We start from the raw sequence: 22705 nt of genomic DNA on the forward strand, positions 1-22705 counted from the left end.
AGCAAATGTAACAAATGTTAACAACTGTTTCAGTGGTGACTACATCCACTTCATTTTATTGTTTTTACAACTTTTGCAAGTATTTGACACTGTATACTATGATATTAAAATTTTTTAAAATTAAATAAATGAAGTTTGATTCTCCCTTAATAGCCAGAAAGCTGCTGGTGGGAGTGAAGGGAGGGTATGCAAGAAAGAGTCTCCCTTTGTCTTTCTCTGTGGTACCTAACACACTGCTAGGGGGCCAGTAAATATTTGTTAAGCGATGTGATGAAAGAAGGGCTCCTTTATCTCCTTTGGTGGGTGTTGGGTGGCTGTTGGGAGAGGGTACACCCACAGCGATGTCCTAAAGCAAAGGTGCTGCTGCCCAGGCAGTGCTCAGGGCGAGTCACAATGGCAAACCCGCTGCACGCTCAGGCCGTGATGCCTGAAACTAGCTGTTGTAATTTTAAATATTCTGCCCACGGTCAGCACTGGTACATTAAAAAAGGACAAGTCTGGATTCTGACCTTTGGTTTCAACAACACACCCACCAGAAACAGCAAACATGGGGTCCCTTCAGGCCTCCAACAGTGAGGCCCCAAGGCTAGTACTCAGCCCCTTGAAAGTGAGTGAGTGACAAGTGCCTCTGGGTGACATGATCTCGGTATCATTCCATAAAACAGTGGTTCTCAACCTTCCTAATGCCGCGACCCTTTAATACAGTTCCTCATGTTGTGGTGACCCCCAACCATAAAATTATTTTCGTTGCTACTTCATAACTGTAATTTTGCTACTGTTATGAATCATAATGTAAATATCTGATAGGCAGGATGTATTTTCATTCTTACAAACTGAACATAATTAAAGCATAGTGATTAATCACAAAAACAATATGTAATTATATATGTGTTTTCCGATGGTCTTAGGCGACCCCTGTGAAAGGGTCATTCGACCCCCAAAGGGGTCATGGCCCACAGGTTGAGAACCGCTGCCATAAAAGATATTATAAAGATATAAACCAAATATTATACATAAATGAAACCCCCCAAAAAAGCTATTAAAGACATTTCCATAGAAGTTAGAAGGAAGGGCTTCCAAAGAACTTTCTTATAGAAAGTATGATTTTCTGGTTTCCAAGGGCATTGAAATGATGCTTACAATGTGGTTCTTATGCATTGCTATTCAGACTTTACTCTCGAAATGACGCCTAAGAGTAATGCTGGTGAAATAAACCGGGGTCCACACAATACACGCTAAAACTGGCATGGCCCCTGCTTTCTCGGAGCTCAGAGAATTCAGGTGGAACCCAGAATTCAACAAACATAAATAATGGCAAGTTGGAAAAGCACTATACAGTGAAGCAGAGTGCTAAGCAGTGCACAGACAGTGCACAAGGCAGTTCCCGGTGGAACGGGTCCCAGGAAGAACTCGAGGACTAGACTGGGTTACTGCACACCATGAACTAACATTTATGCCTGATGTCAGATTAAAAACCAAAGTGTTTTTGTTTACACAAGGCCTACACAGCCATTTTCATAGAAAGAGACAAGGGATCCCATGCCTTGTTGCTTATATCCTCTCTCCATTTTGACTTTAAATAAGAAAAAAATTAAAGGGGCCAAAAGTTTTAGAATTAAGTAATTTGTAACTCCTTTCATATCAAAAATAAAAATAATTGAAAGAAGAAAAAAATCCATTCTTAAATATGTAATTTGTTTCAGAACCAACTCCACATTTAAGTTTAATAATAAAAAATTACTAGATTTATGAGGAAATGAAATATAGAGAAGACCCCTTTCTTGTAGAGCTTCAAAGTTATTGAAATCTAACAAAGGTATTCGAGATTAGGCCTAATCCTTAAACCCTGTCAATTTTCAGGTGTACAAATCAATGACTTTAGCAGCACAGTCCTATTTGATTACTTGAAAAAGATAAAGAATGTGGAGGAGGTTAGAGCCTTGGACTTCACTACAGAAAACAAGATGTGGACGGGAAGTTCAGCTGTGGAATTTTGTATAAAGATTTCAAGGCATCTACTGATTTTCAACATAGCAGTAATTTTCACTGCCTGTTAAATGAAGTACATATGCAATGTATTTCCATGTCTTAAATAATCAAATTAAGGCAAGAAATTGAAAAGCTTTTTCAAGGTCAGTGGCAATTCCAGATTTTGGACACAAATCTTTAAAATAGAGCCTGTTCCTATAGAACATTCTAGGAAGTCACCTAACCCAGCTGCACATTAGAATCACCTGGGGGATAAGAAAAGCAAAGGCCCAACTCATAAGACTCTTAACTTGTCTCAAATAGGGTCCAGCGCTCTCCTCTCTCTCTCTCTCTCTCTCTCTCTCTCTCTCTCTCTCTCTCTCACATACACACACACCTTAGTATTCAGGAGATACTAATAATGAAACCACTGCTTTAGACTTGGCCATATCCCAGAAAGTGAAGACAAACAAGTCCTGGTAACCAATGCAGAATTTCCATTTAAGGGGAAAACTTCTACCTTAATAACAATCATTTGTTGACTTCATCACCCCATTCACAGAGATCTCAGCGAGATACATAAAAAGAAAAGTTTGCCATCACCAAACATCCTATTCAAAGCAGCAAAACAAAGGTCAAAAGCAAAGGACCTCTTTTCTCTTTTATCCTCTGAAGTGATGCCCATTTGGGATATTAGCTATTGGCTATTTATCATTTTAAAGTTGGACTATCTTGAGAAAAACTTTATTTCCGCTCATTTTCATTTCTGTCAGACTTTCCATTATAAATTTTATTTTCTCTGCCAGTAAAAGTAGTATGAGGTTGTAATTTGGCAAGAACATTTTAAGCCTGGGTGTGATTTCCGTACCCCAATTTGATTTAAATTAGTTTTGCCATATTTAGTGAGAACTTAAAAAAAGGTCCTTTCAGCCGCTTTGGTTTGTCTATTGGGTCTTTTTCTATACAATTTCAAGTCTGAAAAGTCACCATGTTTATTTTTGATAATTTTATGTAGAAATGCATTAGTGAATTCATATTATCCCATTACTATTTTTAATGAAAACAACTTAACTGATAATAAATAAATAAAAACCTGCCGGTTTTGTTTTTCGGCTAAGCTATCCACTTTTTTTGAAAGCCACATGTCTATCACTATTAGTGTTAAATCCTCCAGAGAAACACAATGGACACTCACATGCACAAGCTTTAACCTGATGCATTTCTGAATCGATATACATTTCTCCAGGACAGCATTTTGCTACCTGTTGCTTACCACCAGCATTTCTCTACACCAAACAAAAGGCCTCTGGGACTGGCATAAGCAAGGTCACATGTAACAGTGCTCACCCTACAAGTCCACAGGATATTGTTCTAATACAATAAAGCAGCTTTTGGAGTTCCTTGGGGGCATATCATCTAAAGGTTTTGCGTCCTGTGTCTCTATAATGGAGGGGACAGGAGAAAACAAAAGCTCCCTCTCCACGCGAGTCACTCACCTTGCCACACCGTGGGGACTCATTTCAGCTGTGATCTGCTATTTAGACCTGAAGCCCAAGATACAGAGACGCTGCCTTTCTTTTGGTTTGCATTGTTGGTGTTGCAGACAGGGATTCAAAGAACCATTCGGCACCAGAGAGAGACTCATTCACTGGAAGACACACTCTGGTCTGCTCTGTTCTCAAATTTCACAGAGAATTCATAATATGGGCACTTTTCATCTCCAGCCCCTATTTCCTCAATCAGGGCATTTCCAAAAGTCTGCTCTTTTATTTACCCCTGAGTGATCACACCGTTTATGGATGCTGCTGAGACCAGGCTAAGCATAGAGATAGTTCTTGCAAGACTCACAACCATGAAGCAGAAATAATAAAGAAAGCATCTACCCTCCACATCTACATTAGGAAGACTTTTTAAGAAACGCGTACTCTTTTAGACAACAGAGTTTTCCTGGACACGAATGTCTCAAAATGAACCTTCCAAGGCCCAGAAATTCAGCCACCACATGCCAGTCCATCCACCTCTGTACTCCACCCTCTGCCCCTTTCCACTTCTCACCTTATGTTTGCCAAGAAAATTCACTTCAGTTTCACCCGAGGGAAGTATTTCCCACACACCGAGGGAGGGTCTGTGTCCCTGCACATACACAGACGACTCACGCGGTCTGGATGATGCTTTCACAAGTTAAGGGGCCTCACGCTTACTCAGCAGAGGAAATCTTTGTGTCTGTGAGGAATCACGCCAATTCCTATTAGTAAGAAAGGATACAGGGGCGAGGAAGCCTATTCTCTCATTGACCAGAAAAAGAGGCCCAGCAAAAACAGAGACCTCTGCCATGACCATCTGCAAAAAGGAAGGATGTTGTCAACTTTCTTCTCCCCAAAACTCTGACGACCTCTGCCTTGACCCTCAGAAAACAGATACACAGGAACAGGCTCTTCTGCAGGAATTGAGAGCTTTACACCAGAGACTCGGCACTGAGAGAGGCTTGTCGCCTGGCTATCTACCCCGAACATTTGCACTCACATTCCAAAGATGTTTCCGTTGCGTTGGAAGGACTGTAAATTTCTTTCCTGCAGAATTCTTTCCAAACAAACTCCCATGGACTGTCCTCTGCAGCCGTGCAGCGGAGCTCCCTAACCAGGCACCATTCACCTCCTCTCGCAAGCCTTTCAGATGCTGAATATGACTGCATTGGTGGCTGGGCCAAAGGAGCAAACTTTAAAAATGCAAATGCGTCCAGGGAAAACCAAGCCACCGAATCCCACCTTTAGTGATAGGCAACTGATCTGAACAGCAAACCTCCTTCAGGGGCTCTATTTCATCACTAAAGCTGTTTGCTTACATTTTCAGGATATATTAAACAGTTGTTTTAAATTTTTTAAATAGATTTTTTTTTTCCATTTCATTAAAGGAAATGGGAGGGGGAGAGGGTTCAAGAGAACAAGCGTTCCCTTTCCAGCACAAAAAGAACATACGTTGTTTGGGTGAATAATAAAACAGTAGAAAGCTTTGAATATTAAAGAGGATTATTAAATTCTATCAAGGGTTTTCCATAGAAACCAATGCACTTATAAAAAGAAAGCCTACATCTTTGAAAAAAAAAGGTTTTAAACATATGATTAATACTGATACTGAAATTAAAAAGAAAGCATCTATAAAATCTCAATTGTCGTGAAACAAAGCTTACACTTTGGGCTACTGATAGTATTTTTAGAACGGGGCTTTCTCTGGAGAGTTAAAGGTATGCAAATGCAGGGTGCACAGAGACAAACACACACATGCTATACCTTTGTATTACACTGGCATTTTATTATTTAATTAAAGTACTCTTATTTTTCTAGCTCACGCATGCTTCCCTTGAGACGGCTTTGCTGTTAGCCTGCTGGCCTTGACTTCCAGCCAAAAACAATTCAGAAACAAAAAGGGACAACAAATCATATTTTCACAGACATTTTTATCCCTCAATACAACCCTGTTTTCACACAACATCATACAGCCCCTATGAAAACTATAATTTAGGGCAGTAGCCACCAAACCCAGGGTTTGACACATGGCTGCACGAAGTATTTCTAGTGTAAAAAATTCTTAAGTTCTTAATTGCAAATAAACTCTTTTGATGGAACCACTTTCACCGACATCGCTGGTTTGCAAACAGTGCCATGGGTACCGGTTGATGGATTAAAAACTAAAAGCAAGCCAGCGAATGTAGTTCTGATATGCCAGAGATCTAAAGATGAGGTGCCTATTACCTCCAAGCTCTGTGCTGTTTCATTACTTTTTAAACGAAAGAGGCATCGGCAGACTCTCAGTGCATCTTAGTGTCACAGTCCAAAATGCATCATCTAATTTATAAAATAAACCGAATTACCAGGCTAATTCTCCCAACCCTTTCCCATGCGAGATCCTTACTTACCTGGTGGCAACCCTGTAAGTTTGATTCTCTCCCATAAGATGAATATGAGCCCCTTTCTGTTTTACCTGCCAAGAGAAACAAAAAAAAAAAGTGTAAATGGTTTTTTCCTTAAAAAAAAAAAAAGCTTCCAGGTAATAGACATCTACTTCTCTTCCCCGATGTTTACATACGTAAAGTAGGCACTACTGGCAATGTATGCAAGCAAGAGAGGGAATAACACTTCCTCACTCTGGCTATGATAAACTGGAAAAAAATATCCTTCATTCCTATTCTTAGCCAAACTGCTCCACACTTCCAAAAACTGTCATTCCAATGGCCTCCACTTTCTCTAACAAACAAATTGTCATTTCTTATTTTCACTTGCTTTCTCTCTCACAAAATTTAAACAATTTCATTTTTATTTACACAGCAGGCAAATTATCTATGTAATGACCCTAGTCTAGGAATTCCCATTGATTATATTGACACTTAATAGTGAGGCCAAAGATAATCAATCAAGGCTTTCCAGATGGTGAATACAGCAAAAGAAACTACTCAAAATTCTGAGACATTCTCTCTCTTTTTTTAACTCCCTTTCCCAGGAGTAAATTCCATCGTGATCACAATGATGATGGAATTTACATTTGGAAAAGAGGGCTTTGAAAAATTGCCGACTCTGATCCCAAGTTCAGATTCTACCAGTAGACTCCGCAGGACATGGGATAACAGAATGTGAATATCTTGTTCCAATTCTAACAACCTAACTTTTATATACAGAGATGTATGCAGCCTCAGAAGCTGTTTGGCCACATCTAAGAGTGTCATCAAGGCTGCTCATTGGTTTCTTTTTAAAGTATGGTTAGCCTTAATAATCAGCAAGGTAGACAATGAAACCACATTACAAGAGATCTAAGCAGTAGAGTTCAGTTAGTGACATATGAAGAGTTATCACAGAAAATGGACCCAGACCACACATTAAAAAGGTCTAGGGACAGCCAAGTACCCAGAACGCAAACCCCACGCTGCCTGAGACTGAAGGATGCTTCTTTTTTGGAGAACAGAATGTTAAGGAACACTATACTTTACTCCTAGGATTATACTATTCGTTCTTTCGATGAGAAAATTCAAAACTAGTATTTTTGAGAGACTGAATGTTATCCACCTCAATTTCCCTTCAACCCAAGTTATGGCAAATATGCAAAGGAACAGTGGTCATGTTTTATGTTTTATATATATATATAAAATAGAAGATGACTTTTCAAAGAAAGCCCAACCTGAGTCTTAAAATTAACCCTCTCTCCCCCAGTATTAACTTCTCTACTGATTCAATGAATCTGAAACTTGGGAAAACATTCCCCCACCCATTTCTGGTATGTTGTTCAGTGCAAAGTAGAAAATCAATGTCCATATCAGTTTCAATTCCTATGGAACAGGATATCCTCTCACAGACATACTGTCACTGTTGGGACATCTAAGAGAATAATTTTAATTGTATGGGGATTTTACACAGAAGAAAAATCTCATTTACCTGTTCAGCAGTGCAAATACCCATGCATACATATCTACTCTTCTGTGTTGGTCAAATATAATCTATAGATGACCCTTAGCTTCTCTCTACAAATATTACTAACAGAAAAGACTCGACCTTTATAAGCTATCGAATGGCATATGTCCTTCCTTAAGCTCTTGCACTTTAAAAGCTTCCATACAACCACAGCATAATTCACTTTGACATAATACTCACTTGTTTAACAACTAGAAAGGCAGGTAGAGATGTAAGCAAGCAGGCAGACAGAAAGATAGATGATAGATAAATGAATAGATGAGGTAGAATTTGCTCTGACTGCCTAGGAAATGGAACATCTAGTAACCTGTTTTGGTAATTTCTAAAAACTGAATTGTAAAATACAATTTAAAGTAAGAAAGACTATCTATTTCTCTCTAGAAGGAATTACTAAATTTATCCCCTATAGAATTTCACCACCTGGCATTCTTTCCCAACTTGAGTCCAGCACATGGACCTCAGAGATTAATTTTCTTATGAGGATTTGTCTCAATTCATGTATGTATATATAAGTTAGAGCTATCCCTTCCCTTATTTTGAAGCTAGAAGGTGAGTGTAAATAGTACAGATGAGGGAGGGAAGGAGGAAAAAAAAAGAAAATGAGAATAAATGGGAGAGAAGAAAGGAGAGAAATAAAGAGAGGGAGAGTGGAATGGAAAAGCAAGGGGGTAGAAAGGGAGAGAAGGAGGCAGAGATGAGAAGAATATGAATTCATGCTGCACCGAGTCCCCAAAGTACTCCAGCTACAAGGCCCAGCACTCTTTACTATCATATCAGATACAGACCGCTTAATCTTAATTTTGCTTGTTAAAAAATATTTATCCAGATACAAAAATAAACCCACTGCAAATTACAAGTTGTCAGGGTTAAAAATCTACTCGTGTTTGTGTGGGGGAGGATAAGAGACCAGCATAGACATGAATCATTCTCAGTAATTTGAGTGTTTCCATGACATCAATGGGCACCAGTCCAGGACTCTGTCGAAGTCTGCGAGGTACCAAAGAGGCAGTGCAGCCAGCAGGAGACTGGGAGGTGCATTCCTTTTTCTTTCTTTCTTTCTTTCTTTTTTTTTTTTTTAGGATTATGCTCCTTGTAAAGATTTCATCTGTAGCATCCACTTTTACCATCAAATAGATCGCTCCAGAGATCATGAGCGAACACATTTCATTCTGATAGTGTAAGCCTTTAACTTTATTACATCTTTTTGTTCCCAAATTCAACTATAAATCTGCCCTCAGAGCCCAAACCCCCGTTTGGGAGCAAAATAATCAGAGACTGAGGATAAACCTAAGCGCTTTCTCAGACGTATTATATCTATTCCTATCATTTCCTAATGACAGGAAGCAGCCATTTTACAATGACACCTCAGTTTCTAGGCAAATAAATATATCTTTTGTGTAAATTGTCCACGAAAAATTAGCTATGGTCTTGATGTTGATTTTCTGCTAAAAATTCACTGGAACATTTGTTGCAGATAATAAAATTTTCAAGAGTGCTGATAACATGTTTGAGTACGGTTCTTAAGTAACTCTCTGTGCTCATGCACACAAAAGCTCCTAAATATCTGCGCTTACTCGATGTCAGGCATGGGTTTTTGTCACTTAGACCCACTGGCTGGCGCAGACAGCTCTTTCCTCCTTTCTCCATTCTTCGCCACCCACCCACCCCCATCCCCACAACCACAGCCGAGCATTGAGAGCTAGAGATTCTATTTTTTCAATATTTAAAAGAGATAGCAGTGATGAACAAGCGGCGTGCTCACTGCGGAATTTTTGAGACAACCCTCCAGTACTAGAATGCGACAGCCGCTGCGGATAGTTTTTGGCACAAAGACAATGGTGGCAGTGCCAAGCCCCATGGCTAAAACTACTCAAAAGAGGCATAAGGGTAGCATTAATCGCTCAAGTCTTTTACTGCATGGAGTCCCGTTGTCCATATTTTAAAAACTAAAGGTACCCGTTAGTAACATTTGTCGTCTGCCCAGAAAGGGTGGGGTGTGTGTAGGGGGGGTAGGGGTGGTTCCGAAATATGTACCAGAAACAAATCTTGTCAGGCATTTGATTCATTCTTATACCTAAGAGGAGTAAATGTGAAATTCTGCTGCTGGTGACGATTTGCCGTGGATGAGACAAACGATGTGACCTAATGGAGTACACTGAAGGCTGAATGAAAGCTCCAGAGAGGATTTCACAAACTGAGCCGACATATTGGCTAAACAAGTTTCTTCCCCAGAAATGATGTATACAAGGAACATGCGATACTATGTCACAATTTTTAAAGTGAAGCAAGAAAAACGCTGTAAGTGAGCAGACGCATCAGTCAATCAATCCTTCCAGAGACAAAGGAGACCAACACGCAGCCCCCTCTCCAGAACAGTCGGCATCTACAGTGAGCAAACAACCCAGAAAGTCAACACGTGTTTTGTCCAAAATGAACCCATCAGCTGCTAAAACCTATATTTAAATTTGATAATTACAAATGGCACCAACTAACAATCAATAAAAGATTCACTTGCTTCTTCCGTTCCCCTTGAAAATCTAATCTAAGTAGAAAATACTGCATAAGTTATGTCCAATTTTTTAAAGACCAATATATGTGCTGATCTATTCAATAATTCCCCGGGAGGATAAGGAAAACAAAGTGTTTTTATTTGGGGCAATGTGGTTAACAAATGCTAATATAATTCCAAATGTAATACTTTTATGTCCTTATATAATTTTCCATTTGACTTCCAATTTTTCTTCCAATATATCCATATACATAGCATCCTGTTGTACAACAATGCCATACATCTAGGAAGTATCCCTGTGAATGAATGGACTTACGAGACCGTTTTGATAGATTCCTACATCTGGAAAGTTCTAATCTACATGGTAAAAGTGAGAAATATCAAAACCAACGTACTGATGATTTCTGGAGATACGCTGTGACACGGGAGATCCCACCGGTGGTTGACCAGTAGAACAATAACAGGTCATGTTCAGGTTTCTAGCCATTCATTCTTAAAAGGCCGCTTTTAAAATTATATGTAAATGGTAGGTATTTCACCTACTACTGAAAAAAAAAATGTACCTCTACAGTGAAACCTGTCCCATGAAAAGCCTTGCTAACAATTATCTGATGCTGCAGGACAATACCAGGCAAGGCTGCTTCACTGTTAATCCTCATTCTGGGAACTGAAGAATGAGCCTTTTGTTCCCAGCCATCAGACTAGGAAACTCATCATCACCATGTTCCAGTCAGAATAAATCTGTGTCCCTGTCCCCAACCCCAACCTATTCCCGGTTACCCTATTAATTTTTCTTTATATTGAAAAGACTATTTCATTAAACAATGACTGCAATTCTTAATGGTTCTGAAAATATACATGAAGTCATTATTTGCAGTTCTTTCATCTTTTCCATGTCTGCCTTTTCCTCCCTTGCTCAAATAAGAATAGATGAGCCCCTGTTATATATTACCCACAATGCAAAGGGCGTATATGGACTGATTTATTCAAGCTGCACAACAACCCTGTGAGGCGGGTACTGTAAACCCCATTTTATAAATGAGGAAGCTGAGTTACAGAAATTTCCAGAGGTCATGCAGGAGCTAAGTGATTAGGCCTGGAATCAAATCCTGACACTTGGATTCCAAAGGTGGGGCTTTAGCACTATTTTGTGCTGCTGCTATTTAAATCTGAGTGGGGGCAGGGGGCGGGGGGTGGGGAGACTATCAATAAGCAAGAAGCCCAGTACTGAAGACTGAAATCCCAGACCCCAAAACACTCATGAATTTGATAAGAAATTAATGAAAGTGTCTTATAAGTGGGGATCATTTACATATACATGGTGTTTTACTCCTAAATGGTCTCTAGGTACCTTAGACTGTGCAAAGGACATGCACCAGAATCTGTGACGTCATACAACAAACCACAATCATCTCCACACAAACTTGAAGCAACGAAGCAACAAAAACATGGCAGCAAACTGCGCCTCTACACATTCCTGTGGTGAAGAATACGACTTCATTTAAAATGCACAGCAAAAAGTAAAAGTAAAAATATAAGTAATACAGGACCACACAGCATAGATCACAAGTGTCTTCTGATTTCTAGAATACAGAGAACATTGGTTCTCTTCTCCAGAATCTTACTATACCAGGACAACCTGTCATCACCCACAGGCATTAAGGAATCAAAATTTAATAAATTTCATGCTAAAAGAATTACAACTCAATTCCAGTAGATAAACTAGTCATCCATAGCTTAGAAAATTCTCCTCTTCCTTCTTTTTTTTCTAAATTAAAAGCCGGGGGGGGGGGGGGGGAGGTGATTAGGCACATAGTTTGTACCAAAGACTAATGGGAAATAGGAAGCTAGCCATTTTCCCAGGAGAAAAATAGTATTAGTTGTCTCTTTCACTGATATTCTTAAGTCATAAAAATAGAATATTCAGTAATGATCTATGGCTCTGATCATGGAAAATTTGGGGTTTTGGCTGCATTTTATCACTGATTCACCTCATCTCGTCTAGACACTGTGCTCCCTTCAAACAGTGGGTGCACTCAAATCCCAAATATGCTGAGCATCTTGAAGCATCATCAAAACTCATCATTTTAGGGGGCTATGGTTCAAATTGATATTCAATTCTCCTTAAAGCACTTACATTTGTAAAGCACGTTAAATACCCAAAGTAATTTAATTTGTATTATTTAAGACAGCACACCCTAAGAGTCCCTTAGACATTTTAATCCCTATTTTTATAGATGAGATTACTCAAATTAAGAAACCAGCTTATATAAGAGTTATACAAATATTAAGAGATAAAGCTAGAACAAAAACTTCCAGTTCCAGTACCAAAGCCCATTTTCACAATATGCCATCTCTTTTTGGCATATTCTAGTGCATTATCAGCATATGCTGTAGTCACAAAGAGTATCCACCTGTGTTCTTTTCCCTGTGTTTCACAACCCTCCCCTCAAATAATTTGAACTAAATATGTAGTAAGTCAAAGAGGAGTTCTCAAGTCCATTGACGGATGAGAATGTTAAAACTGATCAACATTCTGAGTGACCATCCTTTGGGAGATCAAAAACTACATTCTCTCAATGCAGGATAAAAATACTATCTTAGAATATTTCACATGCCCAAGACAACAGCCAAAACAATCTCCTTCATTCAGTGTCAGGTTTAGGAGATGTGTGTGCACATGATCAAATTAAAGGAAACGAGTTTTATGCTTTATTTTCCAAATGCAGGAAAATCTTTAATTGAAAATAACACTCATTCCACAGAGTGTGCAATTAATCAACATAATCATGGGGATAACTTAGCTATGTGGGGAGGTGTGTAAATAACTCTTTAAGGCCACTAAAGTGCCACTTGAGCCACCAGAGTAATGATTTTCTGAATCAGCAATTTGTACAAGGGTCCCCTAGAGACCTGAAGGACTAAGGGCAACCCTGAAATCATTCAACTTACTTCTAATCAGTAACTTACTCCTGGCTTCATGGGAGTAAGATCTTACTAGTTCTATCAACCCTATTTTATATTTCTATTTCAGTGTCTGTTGTGATTGGGTATAAGCAAGACAATTGAGGAGTTCTGTGGTCTCTGAGGAAACAACATATGCATTTGAAATCTTATTTTTTATTAGAAGAAATTATAAGTTCATTTATAAATGAAAAAGGTGATATTTGCAATACATACTAAAGGTATCAAAAGCAAGCAGAAACGGGGTATTTTTGCTATATTCTTAGGAGCAAAAGAAGACAGAGGGTGGGCATGGAGCAAAGGAATCCCCCAAAATCCAAGCGCAGGGCGAAGAAACCTTGCTGATCATGATCACCTGTAAGACTTTTCTTGAAACAGATACCTGGGTCTCCACACCAGAGTACTTGATTTCAGTGGAGTGGGATCTGGCATTCTATATTTTTTTTTATGAAATTCCACTGGTTAGGCTAACAAGCCAGGGAGTAACCAATTTAAGTGGCAGGCACTGCCTTTAAAGTTATAATAGGTGAAACTCCTATAAACCTGGTATCCTAGTGGATAACAAAAAATCAATTACTACCTGATGCAACCTATTTAAATTGATTTCAAAAAGACAAACAATTGTTGCTTTCTGGCCCTTTCAGACAGTAACCATGGAACCATTTAAGGATTAAAGCAGCGACTTTCAAACCAGCGTGCCACAAGAATTGTTTAAACATGCAATACCTGACTATTTTGTCAGGGCCACTAACTTCTTTTCCCTTAGGTTGTCAAATAAATAAAAAAAAAGAATGACAACAGCCAACACAACAGTAGGCGTCTGGTATGAATAAGTCAAAATTATAGCTATAACATATCTTTGGTGTGCTGAAGAATTTTAGTAATTAGCTTGTGTGTGACATGAGATGAAGAAGGCTGAATTTGCTGGGTTAGAGAAACCTTTTCCTGGGCGCGTACTAGCCTTTAAACTTGTTGGTCTTCACTAATAAAGACTGACTGACTGAAAGAAATGAATCTCATTTTACCAAGCAGATTCCCCTGATAAACAACACAATTCCAAGACATGAGAGTCCTGGAAGTGAAAGGCTGCTCCACTCCCATCAGCCCTTGCTCCAAAAGCATCTCTTCCCCGTCCTCCCCCCACGCTGGAGTCATCTTCAGGCTTCCCAGAGCAACCTCTAGTGAACATTACTGGGTTTAACAAAAGACCCCAATCACTCTCCTCTGCCCCTGCTGTATGGAAGGCACTACAGATCCACACCTAAGAGAGAGCCTGGTTCTCGGATCCCTCTGGAGGAGACAGATTAATGACACTCCTGGCCAGACTCCGAAGAGACAACATCAGAGGAGTTAGACTTGGTTTCCGGGCTAAATTATTTGGAATTTATCGGCAAATTTAAAGAAAATCAGCAGCTATATTTCACCACACAAATCACTTTTAGTAATAAATTATTTGCTGCCCATTAAACATGATGTTCTAACAGAGTCTCACTAGCATGAAATATAAAAAATAATAAAGACCAAACTCTAAATTAGGTGTAGTGGAACAGAAAAGAGGGGAAAAGGTTTACTAGCATTATGTTTGTTATAGAGTGTTTACATAGGAAAAATACATTATTTTAGCGCTTGGTAGGCAGGTGACGGCCTCAGTTTTCAAGCTGAGCTTACACGTATATAATTAACATTTTAAACCCCAGACAGAAGGTAATTCACGTGGCCCTTACATATGTATCTATAATATATCAGATGAGCATTTCTCTAGCTCTAGTACTGAATTACAATTGGTCTATGGTCCCTGAACATACACTACTGAGAAATTAAGAGGAAATACCCAGAACTCAAAATATATTTGAGGGCATCCACAAAACAGATAACCTAGGAAGACTGTTAACCGTTGAGCCTGCTCTTCCAGATCAACTTTAAAAGAATGGACCCAAGAAAACCAAACTCTGAGGTTAACAGGCCAAGCTTCTCAGAGTATGACTCCCCTGTGACACTAGTCACTGTTAAAGGAAGGTGATGGCTCACAGATAAAATTACAAAGCCACTCAGGCCCACACAGGATATTTGAGAAAAGCTTCCAATTACTGAATACATTAGCATGACTAAGTCAAGAGAGGGAGGCACAGGGCACAGGAAGGAAGAGGAGAGGCAGAGGAAAGGATGATCAGAGAAGGAGGAAGGAGAAGGGGGGTAGCTGGAACAGTGACCTCATCCTATCAAAATAGGCAAAAATAAAATAGATTACATGGGACAGTTGTTTAGACATGGCAATTTTCACATCTAAAACTTGTAAAAATGATCATCTCAATAGGTTCGTGAATGAGGTCCCAAAAACATGGGACAGGAAAATCACGATTTGTGGAGTGTCTCCATGTACCAGTGTCACGATGGACATTATTCTCGGGGCATAAGAGTTTAGATGGCCGAAATGGGGAGCAAGCCCAATAATGTAGCTAGGCCAGGATTAAAACGGGAATGATGAGAAGCACAGAGGAAGAGCACCTAATACACCTGTGTCTTGGTAACAGGTGGCAACAGGAAAGACATGTATGGGAGATACTGCAAAATGCCATTAGAACAGATTTAGTGGGAACTTGATAAAAGAATGCAGTTTGTAGTTACTTGACAATGGTAAATAAATCAAAGTAACTAAAAATGGATAGTTATATGACTATCCAAAATGAATTTTAAAGTCACTGGTACCTAAAAATGGAAAGATAAAAAATTGAAAACACACACACACACACACACACACACAAGTTAGATGACATTTTCCTCCTTCCTCAACAGCATAACATCAATTGGCTGTCTCCTGCACACCCCTGCCAGGGAATGAGCAGGCAACCCGGGCATGTGATCTAACTGGGAATCAAATCTGCAACCTATTGGTGCACGGGACAATGCCCAACCAACTAAGCCACACCAGACAGGGCTCAGATCCAAGCTTTTGAATCATTTCATATTTGGGGGAGCTGGTTTTGGATTTTGGATGGAATTTGCTCACAATTATAAAAAAATTAATATCAAAGAACTCTCATCTAAATTCTCCTCTCCAAATAACACCATACTGATTCAATAAGACATTTCATTTTAGATATATGTAGAAATCACTTATAATTAATTTTCATAAAGAACTTGATAAAAATGTGTTAGCAAACGTTGTTGCCATTTCTAAGACACATTCCTTATACAAAGGCCTGGTCTTCACGACCAGCAACCAGGGATGCTCTGCAGCCAAGCTGTGGAGCGGAGGCCAGGATGCGCCCTCCGTGACTGCCCTTGTAGAAGCTGGTCCTGTGACCAAGCTGGTCCTTGCTCCTTTAACATCTCACACTACAGCAACAATAACTCAAAGTGGCAAAACCAAACCAAACAGGTTCCACTCAAACTACCCGTCTCAATGTCTGCCAGGAAGAATAGCTTAATTTGATCTGCAGGAAACAAAAAATGTCTTTAGGAAACATTTTGATGCAAATATCAGCTCTTTTTCCTTCACAAAACAAGTGAAAACTGTCAACCCTTTTAGGGAATTCTTCACCAGGGACTGCCTATCAGATCCATTACCTACAAAAAGTAATGTTTAAAAATTTCAATGATTTATCCTTTTAAATCAAACAAGAATTCGTAAGTGTAATTAGGCCAGGAAGAACTACAAAAAATACGATTAATGGAAATGTAAAACCAACCACTTAAAAACTCAAGAGTACCATATACTTTTCATGTTATTTAAACTATCAGGATTCTATTTAGCAAAAGCAAGCAAACAAAAAAACAAACAAACAAAAAAACACGCACAGATAAACAAAACAACCTTTCATTTTCAAATAAAAACAAATTAACTGCCATACTCAGTATTAACCTGCAACTTTATAACTACTGCATATATATTAGTTGTGTAAAAGTGCAAAAACAAAACAAAACAAAAAAAACCCTAACCTTGAAAAATAAGCTATAAGAACTTACACACCAGTTGGCTCCAATCTGAGCAGCCAGCAGAGGGCGCACATACCCCAATAAGAACTAGCTCTGGCCAGCCACCACTTAAACTCACTTAGGATAAGCCTAACCAAAATTTGAATACAGGGAGGGAGAAAAAAATCATCCTATCAGTGGCATTAAAAAAAGCAAAAACAAAAACAAATGTGGTCCGTTTAGGATTAGTAAGAAATACACACAAGTACACTTTATTAGTAAATACTGACTTTAACAGACATTTCCTAGCTGCTTCATGGGAAATTGTTCATTAAAAAGAAATGTCTTCTTTGCATAGAAGTAAGGTTATACCAGTTCTCAAGGCCACTATAGTTTTTATAGATCACTATTAAGAACTATCTACAATAAATAAATTTGTAGAAGTAAATTAAATGTTAAATTTCTAACACATAAACATACATTTTGATGAGTATATTAAATTACCCTGTGCAAACAGAGTCTCTTTTAGTGTATTTACATGTGTCACATACACACTTATTAATTAATTTTTGTAACCCTAGAACAATCAAATATGTACCATTTTATGGTTAAATTAAGGTCCATAAGTTATTTATTTGTCCACTGGTTTGTAGTTTGTACTTGATTATTTGTAAGTTGTCCATTCCGGTCTCTGTGTTATATTAGCTTTTGGGTTACAATAGGCTATATACTAAAAGAGTTCCTCTTAGCTATATATGTACGTGTATGGATGGAATAACCACTGTTTATTCTCTTAAGGAAGTTTTCCTATAAATGCAAAAGTCATAAACTCCTCCTAGTACTTTTCAGGCTTCTGATTTCAGAAACAGTATCACAAATTACTATGAAAAAAGAATCACCTTATGAAAGAACCAAATTAAAACCAACACCAACCACTATACTTTTTACATTAACAGATGAAAATTAAATAATCTACAAGATGTTCAATCTCTAATTTATAGTATGTTAGAATAAACGGAAGGTTTGCACTTAAGTTTCAAGATGGGAAGCTTGGTAGGATAATTAATTGCCACTTGTCCATCCACCTAAATGATCACTTCAACCTCACCTCTCCTCACCAAACAAAACAATGAAGCCTTGCCACATCTCCACCAGGTGATTTTTTTAAAGCATTCTTAGTAGATTTGAAAGTTAAACTGAATTTACAACATCTACAAACCAGGTGGTTTATGTTATAAGTAGGTCACGATGAATAATACTTATCTTTTGGCTGATGTGGCTACACCATTTCTGCATAAGTTACAATGGCGATGCTTTATTATTCCTAAGCACTCAATTCTGAAATGTTTGCACAATCTGTTAAGTCCGGGCACATTTAAATGATTCTGACATGCAGCCTGCTAAGGCCAGTGACGGGGATAATGCCTCTTTACGTGGGTAAAATTCTGTGGCATATAGGTCACTCTCTTAAGGGGAATCAACTGTGTGTCTCTTCTTTGCATTTCCACCACAATCCTTCATCCTGCAGCCTGGAGCTGAGAGTGAAATGCAAGAAAGGAGCCGAGTGCTCAAAGCAAAAATCTGCTTCCAGGACAATCCATTATATCTGACAAGTTAAATGTTCCATGGTAGGCCATATGGCATCAGAGCAGGCCCGACGATGGAAGAGGGGAACTCAGCAAATGCATCACAATTAAGGAGTTTGGCTACAGACTTTACTTTGAATTACTTTATTTCTTATTAAATTTTAAATGCTGTCTCCCTAATTTTTAACTGAATCCCTTTTATGAGACAATTTTTAAAGAAGTTCCATAATTTCTTGCTCACATCATGACTGTGGGTACTGCAATCTAAAGGTTAAGGTACACGTGGCCATTATTAGGAAACGGAGTTGCAAAGAGGAGGACCTGTAGTCTCATTTCAAAATTTTCAAGACAAAACATTGGTAGACCCTATCTATTCACTAGATTAGAATATGCAAATGAAAGTGGTCATTAGTTTGGGACATTTCAATGAAACTGAGACAGCATTAAATGAAACCAGTTTCCATTTACAAGTCCAAAAAAAATCTGAAAAACTGAAATCATAATTCGCATGTTCCTGTTTCTTCTGTGGTTTACTTAATTTTAAACCAATTAATGAACAGACTGAGGACTATCTCCGCTGAATCCCGCTCCTCCTGGCATACTGAAAAGGAATGCTGTACACTCCGGACTAATTCCATGTCCAAGAGACAAGTCTGATAGCTTCCTAAGACACTGGTTAAAACCAGGTTGTCTACAATAATATATATTTGATGTTTGAAACAATGTCATAGAAATCATATCTGCACTATGTTCAAGGTATGCATTTATTGCATTAAGGGAGGAGGGATTAAATTAATGAAATGACCAAAGCAGTATCATTATGCAATGGTATACGATTATACAATAAGGGCGGGGGGGCGGGGGGGGGGGGGGGATGTTCCTATTTCTCCTGAAGAATTCTCAGGAAGAGAACTGGGCCTATAATAAAAAAGAAAAAGCTTTCTATAGAAGTATCCAAACTCATGGATCTGGACCAGTGTCCCAAGGTAATTTTATCAACTCCCTCCCTTCCTGAGGATGACGCAGGATGCCTTCTTGAGCAAATATAGTATGAAATAAATTGTAATAGGTAGGTGATTATATTTAAGTAGTCACACTGATTTGCAAACATGAAACTCATAATAATGAAGATAAACATGCATGCATCTTTCCAAAAGAGAAGACACTGAGACTCATTTCCCTAAACTATTTTCACTCTCCATTTCTCCAGAGGGTCACTATTTCCCTCAAATGTACCCGCTTCTGCCTTAATTAAGAATAACATTATTTCAAAGAGCATATCCTGATACTTTATAAAAGAAGATCATTTTGCATCATGTTTAAAATTATAAACACATCTTCTGGTGGTACTAAAGTTATTATTTGTTAGTAACCTACTGTGTGTTTATATTTGCATTTTCTTTATGACAATTAATGAATTATGAAAATGGTATGTAGATTTTGAAATGGTAATTTGTATTAAAAATCACTTGTTATGTCTCTACATTTTATGAAGTGCTTTCACATAAGCTTCATCATAATTCTGTTAGGTAGTTATCATACCTATTGTCATTAACACTTTTATTCTGTAGGTAAGGATAAAAGGAGATTCAGAGAGGTCAATGTATTTGACTTAGAGCACACAGCGATGGAATGAAGGAGCCACATCTCCTGCCCAATGTCAGCATTGTATTGCCATGCCATACCATATACCACACGAGGAAATATGAGCACTAGAAAGATATAGGCAAGTATTACTTAGGAATGCAAGTATATATGTTATACATTTTGGCTTGATATTTGAGAAAAAGTAGCCAAATATAATATTTTGTTGGTGTTGTGATAGCGCCCAGTTTGAAAAGGGCACCAGAATCCTACACTTAGGTTTCCTAGGAGGAATGAATACATACTCAACATACAATCACATTTACACATGAGCACACACACATACACACACACTTGTAAAATGTAGCCATGCACACCTCAGCACCAATAGAGAGCACTGAGCCACTGTGTACTGTAGATCCTATTTCTGTGTATCCAGATCCACATTTTTATTACTAATTAAAATGTCCAGATGGTAAAATAACACCTGATCCAAGGGGCTTTTAAGTACAGCAATTGTCAGTGCTCAACTCCTACATTGTTAACAAGTTGGAAAAATTGGGCTGCACTGAATTGTGTATGCACTGTTTCCAAACCATCAGTGAAATGCAGCTAAAACTTTAATCACTTGAATACAAAAAAAAGCCCACATTAAACTCTTTACCAAGAAAAAAAGAGAAAGAGTTGCCACTCAACCATTACGATTACGAGAAAGCTCATGAACTCCTACAGAACCAAATGTCATATCATAGCAATACAACTGTGTTTTACAGGGAAGAATACATAATAGAGGGCAAGAATGAGGTTAGAGTTATTCAATATCTCATCATTTCATGAGGCCCTTTCTCTCATCAACTGTTTTATAGGTTTATAAATAATAACAAATTAAATGTTAAATATATTTGGGGGGGGTTGCTTTTGTATACCACATATAGATAAAGATCTTAATCATAAAACAAAGCATGGATTCTGGGATAACCCCCGAAATTCAAGTTGGGTCTTGGCTCTTGAATAATATACTTCAGGAAATCATAAATGCTTTTTAAATGTTTAAGCAGTTACTTCCTAATCCTAAGTGGATTCTTTTTTCTCAAGCAAACATTTTTGCAAATATTTAGGCTGCTTTGATACGCAAATGTTCTCCCAAACATTTCCACCAGCCAGCCACTTAAATCTCTCCACAGACCCCAACCAATGGGAAAGTTTGCAAGGGAAATATGAGAAGCATCTGGATGAGAATACCCAGGATCACTGGCTTCGCTGGCCACAAACAAATGTTGATTTTGTTGCAATACCTGAAAGAAAATCTGTGGATGTTTTAGAGAAACAACTACTTTGAAATTCTCAGTCATGGGGCTGTAATTCTCCTTGACTAAAGCAATAGCTTCTGGGGAGGTAAACCGGATCACCCACAGGTTTCCTATTTCAGAGTTCAATAACTCCAGCCAGTGTGGCTTGCTGCTCCGGACAGTGGAAATCTCATCACTTGAAGAAGAAAATACCCATGGGAATTAACATGTGCAAAACAGGAAACTGAAAAAGCAATAAATAATGCCACAACTAGGGTCCCCAATCCTGACAAGTATAAGATTAGTTGAGTACTTTCAAAAATGTTCTCCCAAGGGAATAAGCCAGGGAAGATGATGCTTCGATAGCCATCCTCCCGTGTAAATAACTGGAGAAATAATTCATGCCAACACAGGATTTCTAGAAATAAAATCAAGAGGATAGTATTCCAAAGTAACCTGTCAATACAGTATGATTACAGTTATGATGAGTAAAAACAATCTTCAAGACTCCCTCTCCCTTTCATATTCTATTCCAAAGACACCACCAAAACCTGCTTTGGGAAATAATGGGATTCCCTATAACAGGTCAACAAATCACTTCAGAGAATTTCCCCAGTTCCCTCAGTCACATACATAAGCTACCAGAGGCTAGCCACACTGAAAACAAAATCAAATTTCAGGATTCTGGTTGCTAACACCATGCTAGGCATTACTGAGGGAAGAGTGAGTTAGCAAACGTTTATGACTTCGGGGGGGGGGGGGGGGGGGGCGAACAGTGAGTTTATCAAAGCCAGCGGAACCCTGAGCTTATAAAATTAAAATAATCTGTTTCTCCAAAACTAACCTGCAGGTTGACACGTGTTCCTTCACTTCTGCCATCACTTCCTCATTCACACATATTAGAAGTGGTCAAAGATTTCATCAGATGTGGTTTTGACAATAGCAGCAAAGTGCCTAAAGCCACAGATTTTAATTGAGCCCCAAATACAGGGTTGTTGGTTTTTGTTTGTGTTTTTTTTGGGGGGGGCGGGGGGGGAGCGAGGGGCGGGGGACCAATCACAGCAGGAAGTGCTTTAAAAGAAAAAAAAGGGAAACATTATCTTGAGTGGTTACTCTGTACTTAGTTGTACTGTATGAAAAGAAAATAAAAAAGCTCTATAAAATGTCAGAATTAACCTATCGTTTCAGATTGCTTACAGGTGAAATCCTACCATCTGGATGGGCAGTTTGCCTGCATAAAAAGAAGTAAACGAAAAGAAAAAAAGTGAAGCCTTCCTCTGCCTGCTATTTAACACAATAGAATTTAAAGAAGACAGAGCCACTATGATCTCAGACAATGAATACATACACACAAACACACACACACACACACACACACACACAAAACAAAACAAAAGTTGGAAAAAAAAACAAGAGATTGAAATAAAATTCTGT

At 38.5% G+C, this 22705-nt stretch overlaps 1 protein-coding gene across 19 annotated transcripts in view; it reads right to left on the reverse strand.

The window, feature by feature from the left end:
* The window catches only part of TCF4 (transcription factor 4), a 339169-nt gene that overhangs the window by 158107 nt on the left and 158357 nt on the right, over positions 1 to 22705 (reverse strand). For 14 of the 19 annotated variants that reach the window (XM_070420331.1, XM_070420346.1, XM_070420323.1 and 11 more), the window contains one exon: positions 5882 to 5946. In XM_070420331.1, the coding sequence (XP_070276432.1) occupies positions 5882 to 5946 (65 nt within the window). Of the gene's footprint in view, positions 1 to 4023; positions 4074 to 4491; positions 4513 to 5881; positions 5947 to 6051; positions 6207 to 22705 lie in introns of those variants that run through there. The other 5 variants (XM_070420335.1, XM_070420333.1, XM_070420334.1 and 2 more) reach the window with 4 other exon arrangements.

Source organism: Myotis yumanensis, unplaced genomic scaffold (genome assembly GCF_028538775.1).
Source record: "Myotis yumanensis isolate MYYU_CA2020_CCGP unplaced genomic scaffold, mMyoYum1.0.hap1 SCAF_7, whole genome shotgun sequence".
Lineage (NCBI taxonomy): Eukaryota > Metazoa > Chordata > Mammalia > Chiroptera > Vespertilionidae > Myotis > Myotis yumanensis.